Source organism: Delphinapterus leucas, chromosome X (genome assembly GCF_059928025.1).
Source record: "Delphinapterus leucas isolate spDelLeu-1000000601 "Yukka" chromosome X, BTC_Dleu_Yukka2, whole genome shotgun sequence".
Lineage (NCBI taxonomy): Eukaryota > Metazoa > Chordata > Mammalia > Artiodactyla > Monodontidae > Delphinapterus > Delphinapterus leucas.
Window position 1 is genome coordinate 87,142,683 of NC_143150.1, and position 22,427 is coordinate 87,165,109.

Below are 22,427 nucleotides of genomic sequence, written 5' to 3' on the forward strand. Positions count from 1 at the left end.
CTGCATACTTATATTTGAAGCAACATATACCGTAAGCATATATTGCCTTCTTTTTCTTCTTCTGCCTCCTCCTTCTCCTCTTCCTCCTCCTCCTCCTCCTTCAATCAGCTTGCTAATCTTTGTGTTGTTGTTGCTTTCGATTGGAGTATTTACCTTTAATGTGATTATTGATATACTTAGCTTTATATCTACCATCTTACTATTTTCTATTATTCCTGTTTCTCTATGCTCATTTATCTCTTAGTTTTGCTGTCTTCTTTTTGATTAATTTAAATTTTTTTCTATTTCTCACCTCTATCACCTTGATAGTTATTCACTCTGTTACTATTCTTTTAGTGGTTATTTGGAGACTACAACTTGCATTCTTAACTTCTCAAAGTCTAAAATAAATTGGTCCCTTTATCTCATCGCAGAAAATGTAAGTACGTTAGAACACGTGGTCTATATTTACCCACTCCTTACTTTAATATTGTTGCTGTAATGAATTTTAATCCCTCATAGATATAAACACACAAACACAGACAGTTTTAACCTCAAGAGACGTTATTATTTTTAGTATCAGTTTATAAGGCCAATATCATTTAAATATATCCACATGTTTATCTTGTATGTCACTCTTCATTACTTCCATGTCTTTACGTTTGATCAGAGGTCATTGTCTCTGTTCTTAAAGAACACACTTAAGTACCTTCTTTAGTGTGGATGTGCTGGGGAAACCTTTTCCCTTTCTAACTTAAATTAATAGAGTTTGTTTTTAGAGCAGATTTATGCTTATAGTAAATTAAAAAAAATAATATACATTCTTTATTAACTTTGATTGCAGTGTAGTCCAAAGCTTTCAGTAACATCTCCCCTTTTCCCCACCATCAATAACATGCTCATTTTACACCTGTTCTGCCATATGCACTAAAAGTCTGGGACTCATGACTCAAGTCCATGCTTATAGTAAAATTGATCGGAAAGTACAGAGAGTTGCCACGTACTCCTTCTCCCCGCCACCTGCACCCTGCTCTTGGTTTCCCCTGTCATTTACATCTGGCGTTATTGTGGTCCATGAGTTACAATTGAAAATTATTAACTAAAGCCCATAGCTTGCATTCGGGTCAACTCTTACTCTTTGTGTTGTACTGTTGACAAACGTAAAATGACATGTGTCCATCATTACTGCCACATACAAAATAGTCTCACTGTCCTAAAATTGCCTTTTTCTTCCACCTATTCCTCTTTCCTTCACTCCCCTGGAATCCTGGCGACCTTTGTACTGTCTCCATACTTTTGCCTTTTCCAGGATATTGTCCACTTGGAACTATAGAGAAGGTAGCCTTTTCAGATTGGCTTTTTTCATGTAGCAATGCGCTTTTTAGGTTCCTAAATGTCTCTTTGTGGCTTGATCACTCATTTCTCTTTATTAGTGAATAGTATTGCATTCTATGGATGTACCACAGTTTACCCATTCACCTGTTGCCAGGCATCTTTTGTTTTTTCAGCTTTAGTAAGATAAAAATCGTATATATCTAGGAGGTACGGTGAGGTGATTTGACATAAATATACATGGTGAAGTGACTACCACAGTCACACTAATTAACATATCCATCCCTTCACATGGTTACCCTTTTCTCGTGGTGAGAACACTTGATATCTACTCTCTCAGCAAACTTCAATTATACAATTCATTATTATTAACTGTGGTCACCATGCTGTATGATTGCTTCCAAGTTTTAGCAATTATGAACATTTGTGTGCAGGTTTTTGCATGGACAAAAGTTTTCAGCAAATTTGGGTAAATCTCAGGGAGCATGATGGCTGGATCATATGGTAAGAATATGAAAGAGTCACCCTCTTGGTTGTTTGAAAATATCTTTATTTCACCTTCATCTTGAAGGATCTTTTTCCTGGTTATAGAGCTCTACATTGGCCGTTCTGTTCTTTCAGCACGTTGAATGTATCATTCTACATACTTCTGGCTTCCTTGACTATGTTCAAAGTCAATTGTCAGTCTCATCGCCCTCTTTTGAAGACCATGGCTTGATTTTCCCTGGTTGCTTTTGTGATGTTCTCCTTGTTTGCTTTTCAGCAGTTTGACTATACAAATTTAAGAGATGTTTACTTCAGAATTATCCTGCTTCGGCTCCTTAGTGTTTCTTGAGTCTCAAAGGGACATGTTATTTGTCAGTTTTGGAAGCACCATGGTCCCTATCTGTTCAACTGTGGCCTAGAACCTTTTCTCTCTGTCACGTCTTCATGGAACTGCAATTAAAATAGCAGGCCTATGTGAGCCTCTGCATCCACTATATCTCTTACTACCTATTCTGTATTTTCCATCCTTTTTTCTCTCTATATTTTATCTTGTGTATTTTTACCTAGCACACTGATTCTCCCTCTACCATGTCTTACCTGTTGAGAATGTATCCGTTCATTTCTTGCTTTCAGATATTTTGCTTTTTATACGCTCCATTTATTTCTTGGTTTTGTTGAGACACAATTTACACTCAATAAACTATATTCATTTGAGTGTACACTTTGATGAGTTTTGACAAATTGGAACGTCTGTGTAACCACCACCAATATCAAGATAGAGAACATTTCCAGTGTCCCACAAAGTTCCCCATGTGCCTCTGCAGTCATTCTCCTCATCCCACTTCTAGCCCTGGGCAATCAACAACCTTCCTTGTCTCATTTTAGTTTTGACTTCTCAAGAATTGTGTATAAAATGAATCAGAAGGTATGCAGTATTCTGTTTCTGGTCTTCCACTTAATTCTTTTGATTTTCCTAGGCATTGTTTATGTTGGTGGTTTGTTCCTTTCGACCCTTTGTAGGGATATGCCACAGTTTGATAATCCAGTCACCAATTGATGGACATTTAGGATGTTTTCAGTTTGGAGACATTATGAATAAAGCTGCTACCAAGATCCATGTACAAGTTTGCTGTTGGCATGTGCTCTTATTTCTCTGGGTTCAATACCTAGGGTTGGAATGACTAGATTACGCGGTAGTCGTATGCGTACCTTGATAACAAGCTGCCAAACTTTTATGGAAGTACCTAATCTTTGTGCCCACATGTCTGAAATCTGTAGTGGCTCCACCTCACCAGCCCTTGCCATACTCAGCCATATGAATTGTATTCATTCTAGTAGTTGTGGTGTGCCATCTCATTTGGGTTTAAATTTTATTTCCCTGTTGACTAATGATTTTGAGCAACTTTATATGTGTTTACTTGCCTTTGATGTATCTTGTTTAGGGTAATGACTGTTCAAATATTTTGCCCATTTTAAAAACAAGTTATGGGTTCCCGTTATTGAGTTGTAAGAGATTTTTATATATTCAGATGTGCAAGTAAGTTCTGTATTACAAATGTGCTCTTTTCTTCCGTGACTGGATTTTATTTTCTTAACAGGATCTTCCAAGGAGCAAAATTTCTCATTTGCATTTAAAATTTTTTCTTTATAGTTTTCTGATTTTTTCTTTTACTGCTCATGCTTTTTGTGTTCTAAGAAGTCTTTGCCTAACTAACTAACAGGTTTTTCATGAGCAAGTTTTATAATTTTCCCCTTTACATGTATGCATATTATCTATTTTGGCTTATATTTGTATGTCATTTGAAGTAATGTGAAAGTCACATTTTTCCATATGCATACTCAATGCTTCTTCAATATTTGTTGAAAGCGTGTTTTGCCCCAATGGATTACATTAGCACCATTGTTGAAAAGCAATTGCCCTTATATGTGTACGTCTCTTTCTGGACTTTCTATTCATTTTCTATTTGTTTATACGTCTATCCTTTTTCTAGTACCACACTATCTTGATGACTGTACCTTTGTAGTAAGTTACAAAGTTAGGCAATGTGAGAATTCCAAGTATGTGATTCTCTTTCTGTGTTGTTTGGGCTATTCCAATCCTTTGTATGTCAGTAGACGTTGTAGAAGTATCCTGTTGCTTTCTAGTCATTCAAAGTGCTGTGTATCAATAGATCAACCGTGGGACACTTTACTTCTTAACATATTTGAGCCTTAAAATCCAAACACATGGGGGCACATGGGGGGCTTCCCTGGTGGCGCAGTGGTTGAGAGTCCGCCTGCCGATGCAGGGGACACGGGTTCTTGCCCCGGTCCGGGAAGATCCCGCATGCCGCGGAGCGGCTCGGCTCGTGAGCCATGGCCGCTGAGCCTGCGCGTCCGGAGCCTGTGCTCCGCAACGGGAGAGGCCACAACAGTGAGAGTCCTGCGTACCGCAAAAAAAATAATAAAAATCCAAACACATGATCCATCTCTCGTTTTATTTACTTGGTTGTGAATTTCTCTAGGCAATTCCTACTGTGTATCATTTTACAACTTCACTCACATTTTGTTAAATTCACCTGTAAGTCGTTCATGTTTTGCATGAATTATGAATGACATTTTTGTTTAAAATTCTAGTTGCTTGTTTTCACAATAGATAACTGTAACTGACTTTTGTTTACCAACCTCATATCCTGCAACCTTGCTTATCTCATCAGTAGTAGTTCTAGTAATTTTTTAAAAAGATACTTAAAGATTGTCCATATAGATGGTTTATTTCATCTATGAATAAAGACAATTTTACTCCTTCCTTTCCACTTTGTATACTTTAAAATCTTGCCTTAATGCCCTAGTGAGGACTGCCAGTCCAGTGCTGATCAGGAGTGGTGAGAGATCTTAAGAGGAAAGCTTTCACCTTTTAACTGTGAAGTATGTTTTAGGTGACCTTTATCAGGTTGAGGAGTCTCTCCTATTCCTGGTTTCCAGAGAACTTTTCATCTGAGTAGGTGTTACAGTCTGTTAAATGCTTTTTCCGAATTAGATTAGTATCCTCTTGCAGCTCTAACAAATTACCACATGCTTCAGTGGCTTAATACAACACAAGTTTGTTATCTTAGAGTTCTGGAGGGCAGAAATCTGAAATGGGTTTTACACGGCCAAACTCAATGTGTCTACAGTGTTATGTTCCTCTGAGACTGCTAGGGAAGAATCTGTTCCTTGCCTTTCCTACGTTAGAGGCCACCTCTACTCTTTGGTTCCTGTCCCTTTCTCCATGTCCAAAGGCAGCAGCATAGCATCTTCCAACCTCTCTCTTCTCTGACCTCTGCTTCTGACATCACATGTCCTACTCTTCACTCTCGTTTTCCTGCCACCCCCATATACATAAGGATCTTTGTGATTCCATTGGCCCACCCAGATCATCCAGGATAATCTCCATATCTCAAGATCCTCAACTTCATCACATCTGCAAAGTATTTTCTGCCAGGTAAGGTAACATACTCGCAGGCTACAGAGATTAATACGTAGATACATTTGGGTGTCATTGTTCTGCCTAGGATGTGCATCATTTGAGGTGATGGTATGGCGCTCTTTTGTAGTCTATTAATATGATTAACTTCATGTATTGATTTCCAAATGTTCAAGAGAACTTACATTTTGAGAGTAACCCTATTTGGTCATAAAAATTTTCTTTTATGTATTGTTGCGTTCGATTTGCTAGCCTTTTGTTACCAATTTTTGTGTCTATGTTCTTGAGGGATATTGGTTTGCAGCTATATTTTCTTGCAATGTCTTGGTCTGGTTTTGGTATAAGGATAGTTTTGTATAAGGACAATAGCTTCAGAGAGTGAATTGGGAAGTACTCCTTCCTCTTTCTCTTTCTGGCAGAATTGTACAAATTTGGCACTATTTCTTCCTGAAATATTCTGTAGAACACACCAGTGAGGCCAAAACTGTGCCTGCGGTTTCCTTTGTGGGAAGATTTTTAGCCAAAAATTCTATTTCTTTAAGAGATATAAGGCTACTCGAGTATTCTCTGTTTTCTTGAGTGTGTTTTGATAGGCTGTGTCTTTCTACCAATTTGCTCATTTTTTCTATGTTGTCAATTTTTAAAATAAAGTTTTTCATATTATTCCCTTATTGTCGTTTTAGCATTTTTTGCACTCTAAAGTCATATCTCCTCTATTACTCCTGATACTGGCCGCTTGTGTCTTAGCTATCAATACTTTTTTTCTTGATTAGTCTACACTGAGTTTATAAATTGTATAAATCTTTGGAGTGAACCAGCTATTGACTTCATTGTATTTTCTCTATTATTTCTTTGGTTTCCATTTCATTGATATCTTTATTGTTTCCTTCTTTCTACTTCCTCTCGGTTTAATTTTTACTTCTTTTGGTAGCATCTTAGTTTTGTAGTTCATTGATGTTAGCCCTTTCTTCTTTCCGAATATAATCATGCAAAGTGAGAATTTCTCTCTAAGCAATGCTTTAGCTTAATCACACAAAAGTTGATATGTTGTGTTTACATTTCCCTTTAGTTCAACATACTTTCAAATTTCCCTAGTGCCTCTTCTTTGACCGTGTGTTATTGTGAAATCCTTGTTAAATTTCAAAGTTTGGGGATTCTCTAGAAATATTCTTGCTATGGATTTCTTGTTTTATTCCATTGGGCCCAGAGGACATCCTCTACATGACTTCAATCCTTCTTCATTGATGCAATATTGTTTTGTAACGCCAAGAGAGGCTCTTTCTTGCTGCATGTCCCATGTGCCTTTGAAGAGGATGTGTATTCCACTGCTATTGAGTGGAATGTACTATAATTAGGTCTAATTAGTTGATAGTGTTGTTAAAGTTCTCTTTATCATTATTGGCCTTCTGTCTATTTATTATACCAGAATCTCAGAAAAACTGTTTGAAATTTCCAACTATTAAATACATTTGTCCATCTATATCTCTTTTAAGTTCAGTCAGTTTTCCCTCTATGTATTTTTTTTTTTTTTTTTTTTGCGGTACACGGGGCTCTCACTGTTGTGGCCTCTCCCGTTGCGGAGCACAGGCTCCAGACACGCAGGCTCAGCGGCCATGGCTCATGGACCCAGCCACTCCACGGCATGTGGGATCCTCCCGGACCAGGGCACGAACCCGTGTCCCCTGCATCGGCAGGCGGACTCTCAACCACTGCTCCACCAGGAAAGCCCCCTCTATGTAATTTAACCTTCAATTATCCAGTGCATTGAGAACTGTTGTGCTTTCCTGAGTAATTAGCCCATTTTTTCATTATTAAATATGCTTGTTTATCACTAGTTAATACTCCTGATCCTAAAATCCACCTTATCTGTTATTATACCTTCTCTTTTTTCTTACAATTCGTCTTCACATGGCATATCTTTTTCATTGAACCTATCTCTGTCTCTATATTAGAGGGAGTTCCTATGTAACATCATACTATGGAATTCTACACGTATTCTATCTAGAAATCTCTGTGTTTTATTTGTAGGGTTTAGAATATTTACATTTAGCTTAAGTAGAAATAGTATTGGCTTTAAATCCACCATCTTATTTCAAGCAGATTTCTTTCTTTCCTTCTTTTCTTTCTTTCTTTCCTTTCTTTCTTTCTTTCTTTCTTTCTATCTATCGTTCTTTCTTCCTTCCTTCCTTCCTTCCTTCCATCTTCCTTTCCTTCCTCCCTTTCTTTCCTTAATTTCTTGATTTGCTTTCTCATTTTTTCTTTCACCCCATTCCCTTGCCATCTTATGTATTGCTGATGTAGTTTTCAGTATTCCGTTTTAATCTACATATTTATTACTTATTCCTTTTGTTTTATATTTAAGTGGTTCCTGTAGAAGAGTATACTATACATATTTAAATTTATTTATTTATTTATTTAAACATCTTTATTGGAGTATAATTGCTTTACAATGGTGTGTTAGTTTCTGCTTTATAACAGAGTGAATCAGCTATACATATACACATATCCCCATATCTTCTCCTCCTTGCGACTCCCTCCCACCCTCCCTATCCCACCCCTCTAGGTGGTCACAAAGCACCGAGCTGATCTCCCTGTGCTATGTGGCTGCTTCCCACTAGCTATCTATTTTACATTTGGTAGTATATATAAGTCCATGCCACTCTCTCACTTCGGGCATTTCATCTTCAAAGAATAAGATTCCTTACACACATGTATGCCTTTATTTTTATAATCCCATCTATTTGCTTTTGTTTCCATACAGTTTATTTATACATATATTATATCCCCAATAATGCATTGTTATTTGTCTTGAAAACATTCAGTTAACTCTTAAAGAAAGGAATCTTTTAGAAACCCTTCCCCTCCCCCCCTCCACATATTTAACCATTTCTATAGGTATTTGTTCCTTTGTGTTGATCTGGGCATAAATTTGGCATGGTTTTCATTCATCCTAAAGAAATGCATTCAGTATTTTCTGTTGTACAGGCCACTGGTGGACAATTCTAATACTTTTTTTTCGTTTGTTTGACTGAAAAAGGCTATTGCATCATTATTTATTTTATTTTATTTTTAAATTAATGTTCAGTGACATAGACTTCTTCTGGACATCCCCTTCTAGGAATTTCAACACTTACTTGTATAGCTTCTTGTAACCACCATCACAATCAGTATTCAGAACATTTCTGCAACCCCCAAGAAGTCCCCAGTGCTATCCATTTGTAGTCATGCTCTACCTCCATGCCTAACCATGCCTAACCATGGCACCACCAATTTGCTCTCAGTCACACTAGTTTTGTCTTTTCAAGACCATCCTACAAATGGAGCCATTTAAAAAGTAACCTGAGACTGGCTTCTATCACTAAGCATAATGTTACTGAGTTTCATCCACGTTCGTTCCTTTCTACCACTGAATAGTATTCAATTGTATGGGAATAATGCACTTTGTTGAAGGACATCTGGGTTGTTGCATGACTTTGTTGATTATGAACAGATCTGTTGTAATAAACGCTCGTGTACAGGTTTTTGTGTGAACTCACGTTTAACCTGCTCTAGGGGAAATACTTCAGGGGTGAAGTTGTTGGTCACGTGGCTAAGTGTAAGTTTAACTTCATGAGAAGCAGTAAAACTCTTTCCATAGTGGCTGTGCCACTCTGCATTCCCATCAGTAACCTGTGGTAAATCCAGTTGCTGCCCATCCTTAACATCCTTTGGTATTGTCAGGTGTTTTTTCCTTGGTTTGTTTCTTTGCTTGCTTCTTTCTTTCTTGTTTTGTTTTGGGTTTTGTTACGTTTTAGCATTTTTAAATAGGAAGACAGGTATTTCACCTTAGTTTTAATTTGCATTTGCCTGAGAGCTAGGGAAGTTGAACATCTGTTCATGTGCTCAGTTGCCACCTATATATTCTTTTTATTGAAGTTGTCTCTTCAGATATTTATTCCACTATTTTCTTTCCGTTGAGTTTTGACAGTTCTTTATATATCCTGGATACAAGACCTTTGTTGGATATGTAATTTTTAAATACATTCTCCCAGCCTGGGATTTGTTTTTTCAAACCCTTAACAATGCCTTTCACAGAGGAAAAGAGTTTTTGGGTGTCATACCTGAAACGTCCTTGCCAAACTCCAGGTTGAAGATTTTGTGTTATTTCCTTCTAAAAGTTTTACAGTTTCATGTTCCTGGTTTATATCTAAGATTCATTTTTAGTGGGTTTTAGGATAAGGTGTGAGGTTCTTTTTCTTTTAGATGGACGTCCAGTTGCTCCCGCACATATGCTGAAAAGCCAATCCTTTCTTCATTCAGTTGCTTTTGCACCTTGGTCCAGAACGAATTGGCCATATTTTGTGAAACTAGTTCTGGAATCTTCCCTCCAATTTATTTAATTGTGTGTCTGTTGCTTCACCATCGTCACACTGACTTTTGTTTACTGTAGTTTTATAAGTTTTAAATGAGATAATGTGACTCCAATTTTATGCTTCTTGTCACAGTTGTTTTGGCTATTTTAGTTTCTTTTACTTTTTGTACAGGCTTTAGAATCAGCTTGTTTATACCTACAAAATGAAAACGTGCTGCTGGGATTTTTATTGGAATTGCATTAAACCTATCGATAAATTTAGGGGGAACTGACATCTTTACTACAGTCAATATTCCAATCCATGATCGTGGTATGTTCTTCCGTTTATTTAGGTCTTCTTTTATTTCTTTCCTCAGTGTTTTGCAGTTTACAGAATGCAAATACTATGTGTCATTTGTTAGATTCACAACTAAGAATCGCCCTCATTTGTGAGTGGTATGTGGTGTTCCTCTCTTAAGTTTCATTTCTCCCAATGCTGTTTTACTAGTATCTAGAAATATGATTGATTTTGTGCTGTAATCTTGTATCTCGCACTCTGGGTAAATTCACCTACCAGTTCTAGGAGATTTTGGTGTATTTGTGTGATTTCAACAGAGACAATCAGCTTGTGAATTGGAACAATTTTAATTTAGTCTACTGATTTGTGCCACAGCATGGATGAATTTCCAAAGCATTGAAGCAGAGGGGAAAAAAGGCAGACACAAAAGGTTACATATTGCATATTTATGTGTATAACAGGCTCTCGTAAACAGCATTCTAACCTGTAAGCAATATAGAGAGGAGATCAGTGGTTGCCTAAGGCTGGATGTGGATGGTAGGGATTCACTGGGATGGGGCACAAGGGAACTTTATTAGGTGATGGGAAATGTTCTCTTTCTTGACTGAGGTGGTGGTTACATGGATGGTAGCATTTGTCAAAGTCCATGGAACTGTACACTTAAATGGATACATTTTTGGTGGCCAGTGAAACCCCAGTACAACTGATAAAGAGAAACCTTGACTATTAGTTTCATTTGGAGGAGCTCAGTTTGCAAATGAGCGAACACCCAAAACGTGGACCTCTGATAAGGAAAATATTCAAGGCTTTAGCAGTCATTGCAATGTTCTCCTTGTGGGCAGCAAGCAGGGGAGTCTCGCCAGCCTCTGCAGGCCTCCGAAACCCGCCCACACACAGAAGGACAAAGCATGCTTCTGACAAGAATGTGAAACTACAGCTGAGGTTGGACATCGGGAACGCCCTTCTGCATTGATTCTTGCCCTTGCCCTTGTCCTTCCTGCCTCCAAACCTTGTGCCTGGGGCCCTTCCCCCCCGCCCCCCCCCCCCCCCCGCCGCACCGTGTTGGGAAAGGAAGCAAGAGGAGGAGATTTGTGAGGGTGGCCTGATCCCAGGGCTCATCCTCTGTGTCCTGATTCTGGGTACTGGGACCCCTCAGTGTCCTAGAGAGCTTCAGAGACAAACTTAAAGATAATTTGTAGCTGCTGCCTTCCCGAAAGGCCCATGATTATCTGGCTTTCAGCTCTCTCAGATGCCTGGCTAAAAGCAGTGCGCTGCTCATAGTGAAGCTACATCTTCCCACGTCTTCCCTCCCTGCTTTCAGAAGGCTCACTTTCGCCTAGACCTGATCTCTGATGCCTCCTCCGTCCAGGCTGCCTGAAGTAGCCACATGCTCTAATCCCTCCTGTTTTCCGGAGGCCTCCTGCAAATGAAGACTTCTATGGACAGTGTAGGGGAGTTCATTTGCTTCACACCCTCACCAACTCTTAGTATCCAGTCTTTATAGTTTTCTTCTTTCATGTGGTCATTGGGTGTGTGCACCCCATTTCACTTCTTGAACTTTGTAACCCGTGGGTAGGTCACCCGTTTCAAAATATATTGCATGTATTTGCTGAACCCCATACTAGGGCAGCTGGCCTGGAAAGGGACTGTTGTGTCACCCTCAGGTGTGCGAGTCCATTTCTGATGAGGATGCTGAAGCGTTGGCCTCTCCAGGACACAGGAGTGAGGATGTGTCGGGAGGCTGGGTGGGCAGTGGCAGGCCTTAAAAGCCCACGATGAACCTCAGGGGCAGGGAGACCGTGAAGGGTGGGGTGCTGGCTCAGTGAAGGGAGATGGGGAGCTGTATGGGTTTCCCGGGTGGTCAGGAGGGTGGGTGTCTGCAGAGAGGGGTGAGAGTTGGGGGTGTCACCCCACGACACTGTGAGTCCCTCGAAGGCAGTGGCAGCAGACTGCAGTGGGCAGAGCACACATTTGGCCTCAAAGCGTCCTGGGCTCGAGTCCCAGCACTGCCCCCTTCCTGGCTGTGGGACGTGGGGCAAGTGTCCTCCCTCTCCGAGCCTCAGTGTCCTCATCCATGGAATGGGCCTGATCATCACCTCCCATCAGGGCTGTCTGGTGAATGACGTCAAGGCCATACGAGTAGTGGCATGCGAATATTCAGAACGACTTTATACATAATCGTCAGTAACTGGAAACAAGTGAATCGGTGAGTGTTTGTCCATCAACAAGTGTCCCAGGAGTCAGAGGGCACAGGCCTGGGCTGGGGAGAAAGCTGCGGGAGCTGCCAAGGTGCACGCACACCTCAGCCACGGCCCCGGCGCATAGTAGGGCCTCAGAAAACAGTTGCTGAGACCTGTTGTGGGCCTTTGTGGTGGGGGAGCCCGTGGAAGGGCTGAGGTTGGGGCCGGGAGGGAGGCCTGCCTTGGTCTCATGTTTGCCCTGTGGGTGAGGAGGTCGGCCGTCTTCGAGGTGACCATCCTCAGAGATTCAGGCCCCTTCCAGGTGCAGGTTTCTGGGGGACCCAGTGTCTTTCCGCGATCCCCAGTGCCCTCCTTCCTCCCTCCCCACCCTGCTCTCAGCACTGCTCCCTGCAGAGTGTCGGGGAGCAGGGCCCAGGTGAAGACAACCATGGGGAAGGGGGTGGAAGGGGAGAGTGCTGCAAGCCTGGAGGCCTGGGGAGGTGGTACCTTCCCCAGCACCCTGTCTCTGAGGGCTGCTCTCTCCTCCTTTCTAGATGAGCTGCCTTATCTCAGGTGTCCTCTGAACACAGTGCTCCAGCTCATCCCTGTGGCTTGTGGTGAGTGCCCCACCCTTGTCCATGACAAGGCAGGTGCCTACTGCGTGCACAGCAGGGTCCTGGGAGGTCCCAGGGCAAGGGAACCAGAAACATTCCAGTGTCATTCATCATGCCAGGGCTGGGTTCCCAAATCCCGGGCCGTGGACCGGGAAACCTGCACCTGGAAGGGGCCTGAATCTCTGTCGGAATCACAGAGTGTCCCCAAGGCCAGGCATCAAGCCCACAGCCAGGGAGGCAGAAATCAAAGCAGCAACAAATAAGGCAGAAACCCGCGTGAAGCCTGTCTTTAGGGGAGGGGTGTCCATACAGAGCCTGCTTCCTGGGGGTGCGGCCCGGGCCGTCCCTCAGCAGGTCTGCACTAGAGGTGCAGTGCTCTGCTGCTGCTCTCTTGCGATGGTTAATACATTTTGAGCCAGGTGACCAGAGTTTCTGTCTTCCACTGGCTCTGGCAAATGATGTAGCTGGGTCTGGGTCAGGATCCGGGTCTGGCTGAGGGAGCGGGACCACTTCTTGGGGCAAAGAGGCAAGCGGGGGGTGGGGGGGCTGGGGTCCTTACACTACTCTCTCCTTCCTCTTAACCTGGAGCCTTGTCCTCCAAGCTGTGGACGTCACTGGGGGACCCAGAAAAGCCCGAGACGGCCCCTTCCTGCTACGGAGTCCTTCCCAGGGTTCCAAAGTGTCTCTGCCCTCACTGTCGTGCACCTGGGGAATGAAAGTTCTAGCCTCCGCCCCCGCAGGGATCACGCAGCCCTTGAAGACAAAGAGACCTAGGCTGGCCTTGGCCTCGCCGGGAGAGCCCTGCTTCCATGGAGAAGAGCCCCGGAGCCTTCTGCCAGAGCCAGGTCTGCCTACAGCTTTCTTTCACTGAATCGGCTCTTGCGGCAGTAATGGCTCCTCCTTCTACCTGCTGGAGGGGTGAGAGTGTCACTGTGAGGCCTACCTCATTGTCCTTAAGACTCGGTCTGAGGGAGGAGGTCCTGAAATGGTGTGGATGATGAGGGAAGGATTCCAGGACAGCGCCTCCAGAGATGGGGCGGAGGTGGGTCCTAGGGGATGTCTGTGGATCCTGTCCCTTGGTGGGAGGGACGGTGGCACCGGTTCATGGCCCTCCACCCCACCCCTTCTCCTGAGGACCCCCACTGGCATTTAACCGGGGCCACACAGTGTAAGAAATCATGAAACTGTATGGACCGGAGCCCCTGGAAACTCTTGGCCTCCACACTCAGCTGGCATCTCTGCGCCTCCCAGTGCCTGACCCAGCCACACCCGCCTGCCTTTTAGGGAGAGGCGGCCCCCGCCTGTCCCGGAGGGCCTGACCACCGGCCACTCAGAGCCACACCTGCCCAGGAAAAGGAGAAGACGTCCGACTGATTTTGCAACTTTAATGCAATACTGATACCCAAAACACGACAGCACGACAAAAAGCACACAGGAAAGCAGGAAGGGCAGAGAGCGCGTCATCTGGCATGCCATCTTCCATGGACGGGGAGTAGCTGCCTAGAGTGCTCTGTCGGGGAGGGGGCAGAGGAGGCACTCTGGCTCGGCAGGGGGCTGCTGCAGCTCCTCAGCGCTGCCTGGAACCGGGAGACACAAAGGCCGGAACACAAGGGTCAATACAGGTGAACCGTCAGGGATAGGAAGAACAAACTGAGTGTCCCGTCAGGCTCTCTTCGTTCCCCCATGACACCCCAGGCCTTCCCCTGACTCCTCCCAGTCCCTCCACACCCCATCCTTCAGAGTCTCATCTAATGACCTCCAATCTTACTGAATCCAGGAGAAGAAGCTGGCACTGGTTCTGGCGGCGCTTCTGGTCCGGATGGTGGAGCTGGTGCTGGGGCCATCGAGCATGCTGGTGCTGGCCGCACCATTGGTGCCACTGCTGACGCCAGCCCTCCAGGTGCCTCTCCTGTTGGCACGGTTGCTATTCAGAATGTACTGATGGTATCTGGCCCAGAAAGCGAAGGGGATCCTGGACCAGGCGTCGCCAAAATCTCCGTCCTCATCCCAGGTCAGGAGCTCGACCTGTATGTCGTCCCAGCTCCACCGTCCAATCAGAGCTTCCTCCCCGATGTTCATCTGGGCCCTCATCTGGGCCCTGGCATGTTCCTCAGCCATATCCACATCCATCGTCTTGAAAGCATCATCCACAGCCTCCAAGAAATGAGCCCTCCATTCCCGGGGGTCTCGGTTCTGATACTGCGGTGGAAGAACAGCAGCCGTCGGAACAGCTACCCCACCTCGCTCAGCACCTGCTTCCTGCCATACGCCCTCCTGAGCGCTTTGCAAAATCATGATAGAAACCCACACGACTGGAATCGGGCTCCCATTATTCTGTGCCAGACCTGGGATTTCGCCCCACCCACTCACTACGTCTGTGAACTTGTGTCAGTGACTTAGGAACCTTTCTGGGCCTCAGCGGACCAACGAGGTATGGGAAACTCCAGCCAGAACAGAGGCTCTGCCTTACCTGGGCGATGAATCTCAGCACCCTCATCTTGCTGGTCTCGTGGCGGGCGCGCAGGCCCCAGAGGAACTCATACTCGGGTGGGCTGCTATTGGGGATCTTCTTGTATTCCAGGTACCTGCGTGAGAGAGGAAAATAAACTTCTGCTTCCAGCCAGGCAGACCTGTTGCTGCACCAGTGGCTCCCAGGTGGCCCCTTCCCAGCCCCGAGGCTGCAGCTTGGCTGCCGCAGGAGGCCTGCCCTGGCCCCGCAGCCCTTGCCTCACTCCCACGCTCACTCCCAGGGGTTTCTGCCTCCAAAACTGAGGTGCTCACACCCTTAGGCCACTGGTCCTGCCCAGCAGCCACGTGGAGGTGCAGGGGGCACGTGTAGGGTATTTGTTCATAGGAAGGCCACGAGTTTTGTGCCCCTTGTCACAATAACCCAGGTTCCTGTTGGGTGTGTTGTAAACAGAGGAGCCATTTCTTCAGGCCCCCTGCTCTGAGCACACTCCACCATGTGGCTCGTCCGTGGCCTGGCTGAACCCTGGGACAGTCCACCCTAGAAAATGACTGTACAGGAAGAAACAGTCAACCAAGAGCAGTGGACTCCATGCATACTCTCGACCATCTGTGTGTGTGTGTGTGTGTGTGTGTGTGTGTGTGTGTGGTGCGGGGGGCGGGGGTGGTGGTGGTGAACATGCATACGGGCCTGTGTGAGGGCACACGAGATCTCCAAGCACCGAGGATGGGGTGGGCCTGGGCTAGAAAGTCAGCGGGGCTGGACTCCAGGCCCAAATGGGCCTTATCCCAGCCGGAGCCATGTCAGGCTTCCACTCTCTGAGCCCCAGGCTCCTGAGATGTAAAGCCGGGGACACTGCCTAGAGGGCAGGTGCTGAACGAGATGGGGGCTGTACCACCCCACCCGGTGCTCGCAGTCAGCATGTGCTCCCTTTCCCCAAGCCTCCCTGGAATTGCCCTCCCCCCAACACTCACATTCCCCCCCACCCCACACTCACACCAGACACCCATCCCTCTGGTGTTAAGACATGGGCTGGGGAATGGCTTCCTCAGGCAGAGCAGCACACGAGGAAGGCCTGAGTGGGAGGCAAAGTGAACTCAGTCGATACTCACTTCTGCTTCACAAAGTCCTCTGTAATGAGTTTCCTCAGATCGCCCAGGAATGGGTGCCTCACCCTGAGTGCAAGGAAAGGAACGCATGACTAGAGACAGTGGCAGTGCCCGGGGTGGGCGGGAGCACTCCCAGCAGGACTGAGAGCTTCCCAGCCTGTGGGGTGTCCCCATGGATGCCTGGGCCGGCAGCAGAGGCCAGACGGCCACTTGTCAGCGACGCCCCAGGGAGGGGTTTGACGGAGCCCCCAGGTCCGATGGTTTCTCTTAGTTCTCATCTGGGAACAGAGAAGGCACACGGAGCAGAGGGGGTGCTCAGTGTTCAGGACCGTTTCCCCACGCACCCTGGTGGGACCCTTTGCGCTCTACCTAGTCCAGGACGCCACGCCCCGCAGAGACCACTAGGCCACTGCAATCCCGGGGCCTCTTGTGCCCAAGGACAGACACACTGAGGAGTGGGAGCCGAGAGACCCCAATCATACCCGGGGCGCAGTCCCATCTTGCGTAGTGCCTCCCAGAGGACAGCTGCGAGGGGAGATGAGGTACAAGAGTTTAGCACACGGAGGTGAGACGGCGGGCAACCCCCCAGCTGCAGGTCCAGCCACTCACCCTCGCTGGCACGGTTGCCGTTCATGAAGATGACGCCCAGAATCACCAAGAGGAGACTCAGCCTGGGAGTGTCCTTGGTCCTGAAGGTGTAGAAGGAGGGATCCTGTCCAGCAGCCATTTGCCCGGGGGGACCACAGCCGGCTCACTCAACTAGCCTCTCCCAGATTGCTGGGCTACAGGGCAGCTCCTCCTACTCTGTATGGCTTGCGCTACCTGGTCCAGACAATTCATTCCTCGGCCTGAGACTGAGTCCCTTCATCCATCAAATGGGGATGCTAACACCTCCTCCCAGGGCTCTGCCGAGGATGGGGTTAGGCAGGGAGCAAACGGTTGGCAACTCTGTGTCCAGAGGCACATCCAGACCTTCCCTGCCCTTTGCGCATTGCGTCGGGAGCACAACTCCACTGGAGAGCACCCCCACACCCCCGTCCCCCTCCCGAGGCCCACTCTGCCAAGCCCTGGCCAGGACCTTAGCAGGGAGAGGCAACCAAGGAGCTTGCTTTCCTAGGAAGATGGGGGTGGGGAAGGGTGGGCAGGGGCGAAACCCGGAGAGCAGCAAATCCTCGGCCCAGGCTACTGCCCCTGCCAGCCCTTAACTGCTCCGCTAACTCTGGGTGGGAGCCGTGCTAGGCCCCCCAACCCCACTTTCCCGTTTCTCTGAGAGGAGCGGGGAGGCACCACCAAGGAAGGCCACCACCCTCCTGTGCTCTCTCACTTTCCCAGGAGGCGGGCTGACGAATCCCGTGTGCAGACAAGAATGTAGAGGTGTTCCTCCTTGTCGATTTCCTTCAGGTGGATCCCAAACTTCTACATGGGGGAGAAAACAGAATGTGAGATCAAACATCCATGTTGGGTGTCCTGCAGGGAGTCACTCAATTCCCCGTTAGAGCTTTTCCTTGGCGGGGAGCCCCAAGCCCTGGGGGAGGAGGAAGAAGAGAGGCCGCAGAGGAAGTACCCTGTGGGAGCACTGACACTGGCTGAGACAATGGGATCCACCTCAGGAGACCACAGACACTCAGAGAGCACGAAGGGCAAGAAGGAGGGAAGGAGGCAGGCAGAGCAAGCTCCCAGGTGGAGAGGCCAGGGAGGGCTTCCTTCCAGAGCACATAGTCCTGCCCTTGGGCCTCGAGGGGATGCAGGGGGCAAGGGTTCCCTGCAGCCCCTGCTCCACAGAGCTGCCCCCGGCCCCGCACCCACCTTTTCCAGAGTGTACGTTGCTCGTTCAATGATCTCAGGGAAATGTTCATCGTATTCTCGGATGACATCCTTCAGCATGTCTGCAGGAGGGGAGGGGTGGGCAAAGCACCGAGACTGAGCAGGGGCCACAGAGCTGCAGCTTTTCTGTCAGCCCTGCTGAAGGGAGCACACTCAGGACCCCACACCGTGCAAATGGAGCCATCAGCCAGGCCTGATGTGTGTGTGTGGGCATCTGATGGGAGGCCCACAGGGCAGGGTTGTGGGAGGGGGGAAGGGCAGAGCTCAGGGAGGGGGCACAGGTTGCCTACCTGAGCGCTTGATGGGGATCTTCTTGTAGTCTTTAATCATCAGATATTTCACCAACTTATTTGCCTGGAGAAGGAGGGAGCACACGGGTAGACCAAGGCGTGGGCGACCTCAAAGAACAGGCCCGCAAGGGAGGAGAGGAGTGAGATGGGGGAAGGGCAGGCTTCTTACCCTCTCTTGCAGAAGGGTCACATTGCGGGGTGGCAAGCACAGTACGTGCCTTGAGGGTACCTGGGACCTCAGGGCCATGGGGGGCCGAGGGGCCATCTGAGGCCGCACAGTCGTCAGTGCGGGCTGCGATGCCCTCCAGGTCGGTGGGACCGCAGGAGGCTCTCTCTCCTCCTCGCTGCTCTCATATTCGTCATCCAGGTGCTTGGACTGTACCATTAGACAGAGGAGAGACTCAGGGCTACCAGGCTACCCGTGCAAAAGCACCTGGCACACATCTTAACCAGAGCAGGTACTTGGAGATAAGGGTAGTAGGAACAGCGGATGACACGTGCCGAGTGCTTACTAAGTGCCAGGCACTGAGCCAACCGCTTCTCCCTCCAGGCCCGAGGGTAGGGACTACGTGGAGTAAAAACATGCTAGTTAACCTGTCTTGGAGAAACATGCACAAGCTGAGAGAAGAGGGGAGGGAAGGAGAGGGAAGGAGAGGGGAGGGGAAGGGAGGGGATGCGGCGAGGGAGAGGAGGAGGCAGAGAGGAGAGGGCCCAGAAAGCAGGGGAGCAAGGGGGGTTGGAGAGAGCAGGGAGGTCTCACCTTCTTTGTCCTCTTGCCTCCCATCCTGGCCCAGGGCTCCGCACTCTGCTGAGAGGTGGCAGCTGCACCCTCAGGCTCAGGGATGCTCGTGGCCATCTTGGCCTTGGCAGCAGCTGCTGCCACAACATTCTGAGGCTCCACCCACCGAGTCTTGGCGAGAGCCTTCCCAGACTTGGTCGTCTTTGGCCGGGTGGCTGCCCCCTCCCCGGCAGAGGCTGCCTGGGGCCCCCCGGAGGCAGCACTGGGGCCCTCTGTGGCAGCCTCTTGGGCCGGGGCAGGTCTCTTGGGGCGTGGGAAGGCCATGCCACTGACACCTGCCGGCTGGGTGAAATCAAAGACATCGTTCTGACCCAGGAAGGCTGTTTTGGGCCGGGTGGCATCCATCTCACTGGCACGCGGGGCCTGGGAGAAAGCACAGGCCGTACTAGGGCCCTCGGCAGCAGCCTCCTGGGCCCGGGAGGATGTCTGGGGCTGCGTGGACCTTGCTGGAGCCCCGGGGGTGGCCATCTCGCTCTTGACTAGCATCTGGGAGCTGTGCGGAGAAGCAAGGCTTGTCTCAAGGGTGGCTGCCTGAGCCTCGGCAGCGGATGTCATGGGCTGGGTATCGCCTCCTGAGCCCTGGTCTGTGGCCACTGAGTGGTTAGCGACCACCTGATGGTAGGTGGCACGGGCAGCAGCAGCAGCGGCCCGAGCAGCTTGGTTAGAGGAGGCGGCCCGGGCTACGTTGGCAGCACGGGCAGCCGGCTCGTTGGCAAGTGTTTCTGGATCCATCCGAAATGCCTCCAGCAGAGTCCTGGCCAGCATAGGGTTTTCAAGTTCCCAGGGCTCATTCTGCAAGACCAGGGAGGGGAGGGCAAGGCAGACAGCTGTACACACTCGTCCTGTGCTGGCCAGCCCCCGACCAGCCCCCAGACCCTCCCAAATCCCCCTTCTCCCAGCAGGAGAGGGAAGGTTTGGTGAAGCTGGGCAGTCCTTCCCCATTCAACTCCAGCCTTCACCCACCCCCTCCTCCCATCCTCCCTGACGTCGCAGGAGGGAAGGCCCAGGGCTAGCAGGTGGCCGACAAGGGGCCTCACCGCTAAGATGCGAAAGCCTGGACCCAAGCTCCCAAAGGCTCTGAGGATACGGATGTCAAAGCTGGTGAGGGCTCCGTAGCCTCCAAAAGCACCAAATTCTTCATAGTCGTTGCCTTCAACCATGTCTTCCTCCCCGACTTCATCACTACCCTCGTCCATGTCTTCAACGTTGTACCCTTCAGATTCTTTGTGGTAGCTTCCCTCAGCCATGCTGGGGGTCCCAAGGAGAAGAGAGCTCAGCCTGAGAGGGACAGGGAGGCCTCTTCACGGGGAGGGGGGCAGGACCCAGCAGGAGGCCGGATCTCTCAGGAAGTGGGGAGCTGCAATCATCAGGTTACCAGGCAGTGTAAGGTCGGGGTGGGTGGGGGAGTGAAGGCTGCTGGGGTAGATTCCCTCAGAGACAGAGCCCTAAGAGAAGGATAGAGGAGGTCGGAGGAGTCCCTACACTGAAAGGGGAGTTTAGGACAGGCAGGCTCCCCGGCCCAGCGGCCGGATTTGAACAAGGGGTGCACTGGCGGGCCTGGGTCCAAAGAGTCCCATAGGAGATGCGTTGAGAGAGGGAGAAATAAAGCGCCTGAATTTAATGCCTGGAGCAGGGGGCCAGGACGGTGGGGAGGAGATGACATGAGAGGGCTGAGACAAACGGGGACCGCTGGAAGCTCTGGGAAAATGAATCCCAGGGACCCTCTAAGTGCCGGTGGGGGGATTCAGCTGATTCAGGTCTAGGTTGGGCTCATACAGGAGCGCTCAAGGTGTATGGGGTGGGGGTCTTCGGGCTAGGTGAGGCTCGAACTGGAGCGCTGGAGGTCTCAGAGGCCAGGACTGCAACTCCAGGAAGGGGGGAAAACGTTCAGCTCCACTGGATTGATCTCAGAGTGTTTGGGGTGGAGGTGGGGCCTCCGCTCTAAGGAAGCTCAGCACGGAGCACACGGGTCTGTTAAAGGGGTTCGGATGGTGGGCTCCGGTGTAAGGAGGGCTCGGATCGGGGAGCCTGCGTCTGATGGCGGTGGAGGGGGGAGGCTCCTATCTAGACCGCGGGTCTAAGGGGGTTCAGGTTCTGCGTGCTTGGGCTTTGTTCAGATCCGGGGGCGGGGGATTGGGGATGGGGAGGGCACAGCGTACCCTCGTTCCACTCGCTCTCTCCCGGTCCTGTCTGGGGCTGGATCCTTACCTTCCCTGGGGCTCCAATGGCGTCCGTCCTCAGCACCAGGAACCCCGCAGCCGCGCCCTCGCCTACTGCTGCCAGCACAGCAGCTCCGACCACCCCGCCCCTTTTCTCCGCGCAACGCCCCCCCCTCCCCGCCGCGCGGCTGAGCAGCCTGCGCATGCGCGGACCCCTCCAGCCGGCCCGCTTTCCCAACAAAAGCCTTTCCCACCAGGTCCCCTGTGCGCATGCGATTCCGCCAGTGGGTGGGCGGGGTGGGGGGCGTTTTCTCCTTCCCGCCAGATTCCCCTCACTGTTCCCCACCTCCGCCTCCGCGCCCCCGACCGCAGGCGCGGGCACTCACACCCTGTACTGCGGTTCCAACCCATCCATCATATACCCTCAGTCCCCCCACTTTTGCACAATGCTTCTCAGCCCTGCCCTCCCCCTTGCCTCTAAGCTCCTCCAGTGTGGTCTGGAATACACTGAGCCCTGCTTCCCCAGCGTGACCCCTAGGTCACCAATACGGAGGTCTCTAGCCCAGTCTGCAACTGCAACAAGAGAAATGGAAATGGCGAGAGGACACCAGTTCCCTTTGTGTTCCCCTCCACTATCCATCTCTAGGGCCCCCAGACACACGGGGAACATCTGCTTCCCCAGCCACTCTTCATGCAGCTTGTGTGTCACAGCCTGAGCTGTGCTGGGCATTATCTTCCTCTCACAGCAGCCCTGGGAGGTGGATGTCAGCATCCCCATTTTACAGATCAGGAAGCTGAGGCACAGACGGACACATCGCACGACCTAGACAAGGCCACAGAGCCAGTAGGTTGAAAATGCAGAATTTGGGCCGGGGTCTCGCTGACTCCAAAAATCCATGTTCCGCTAGCACTGGCCCCGGGGACTGAGGCACCCTCCCTTCTTCAGTTTGAGCAGCAGATCCACCCCACCTCTCCTGCCCTGTCAACATCTGTCCCAACAAGCCAGGTTTCTGTTCTCTGAGACCTAAGCTCACGCTCTGCATTCCAGGGGGAACAGGTAGGAGCCCCAGGCCCACCCCTTGCCTGCTCTATGTGGGTCCATCCAGGTGTGAGAA

General features: G+C 49.2%; 1 protein-coding gene and 1 non-coding gene across 4 annotated transcripts; both read right to left on the reverse strand.

The window, feature by feature from the left end:
• Positions 1 to 13,965: 13,965 nt before the first annotated feature.
• On the reverse strand, positions 13,966 to 21,546 carry LOC111171054 (melanoma-associated antigen D4). Of its 3 annotated transcripts, XM_022566709.3 has the most exons (13): positions 21,362 to 21,546; positions 20,191 to 20,401; positions 19,115 to 19,945; positions 18,524 to 18,730; positions 18,355 to 18,418; positions 18,047 to 18,126; positions 17,565 to 17,656; positions 16,850 to 16,929; positions 16,723 to 16,765; positions 16,244 to 16,306; positions 15,135 to 15,249; positions 14,433 to 14,863; positions 13,966 to 14,241 (listed from the first exon to the last, which is right to left on the reverse strand). In XM_022566709.3, exons 2-13 carry the CDS (start codon positions 20,398 to 20,400, stop codon positions 14,232 to 14,234), a joined length of 2,226 nt encoding a protein of 741 aa, XP_022422417.1. In that variant the 5' UTR covers position 20,401; positions 21,362 to 21,546; the 3' UTR covers positions 13,966 to 14,231. The 3 variants fall into 3 exon arrangements, with proteins under 3 accessions (XP_022422417.1, XP_022422418.1, XP_030616891.1); XM_022566710.3 differs by lacking the exon at positions 21,362 to 21,546 and having other exon boundaries at positions 20,191 to 20,524; XM_030761031.2 differs by lacking the exon at positions 21,362 to 21,546 and having other exon boundaries at positions 14,421 to 14,863; positions 20,191 to 20,524.
• On the reverse strand, positions 15,496 to 15,624 carry LOC115802467 (small nucleolar RNA SNORA11). Its single transcript, XR_004022941.1, has one exon. It is a non-coding gene; the product is annotated as a small nucleolar RNA SNORA11 (small nucleolar RNA).
• Positions 21,547 to 22,427: the final 881 nt, after the last annotated feature.

Coding starts and splice junctions, on each gene's coding strand:
- LOC111171054 (XM_022566709.3), bottom strand. CDS start 20,400: ATGGCTGAGGGAAGCTACCACAAAGAATCTGAAGGGTACAACGTTGAA. Junction 19,946..20,190: donor CAGGCTTTCGCATCTTAGCG/GTGAGGCCCCTT, acceptor CTGGTCTTGCAG/AATGAGCCCTGGGAACTTGA. Junction 17,657..18,046: donor CAACGTACACTCTGGAAAAG/GTGGGTGCGGGG, acceptor TCCCCCATGTAG/AAGTTTGGGATCCACCTGAA.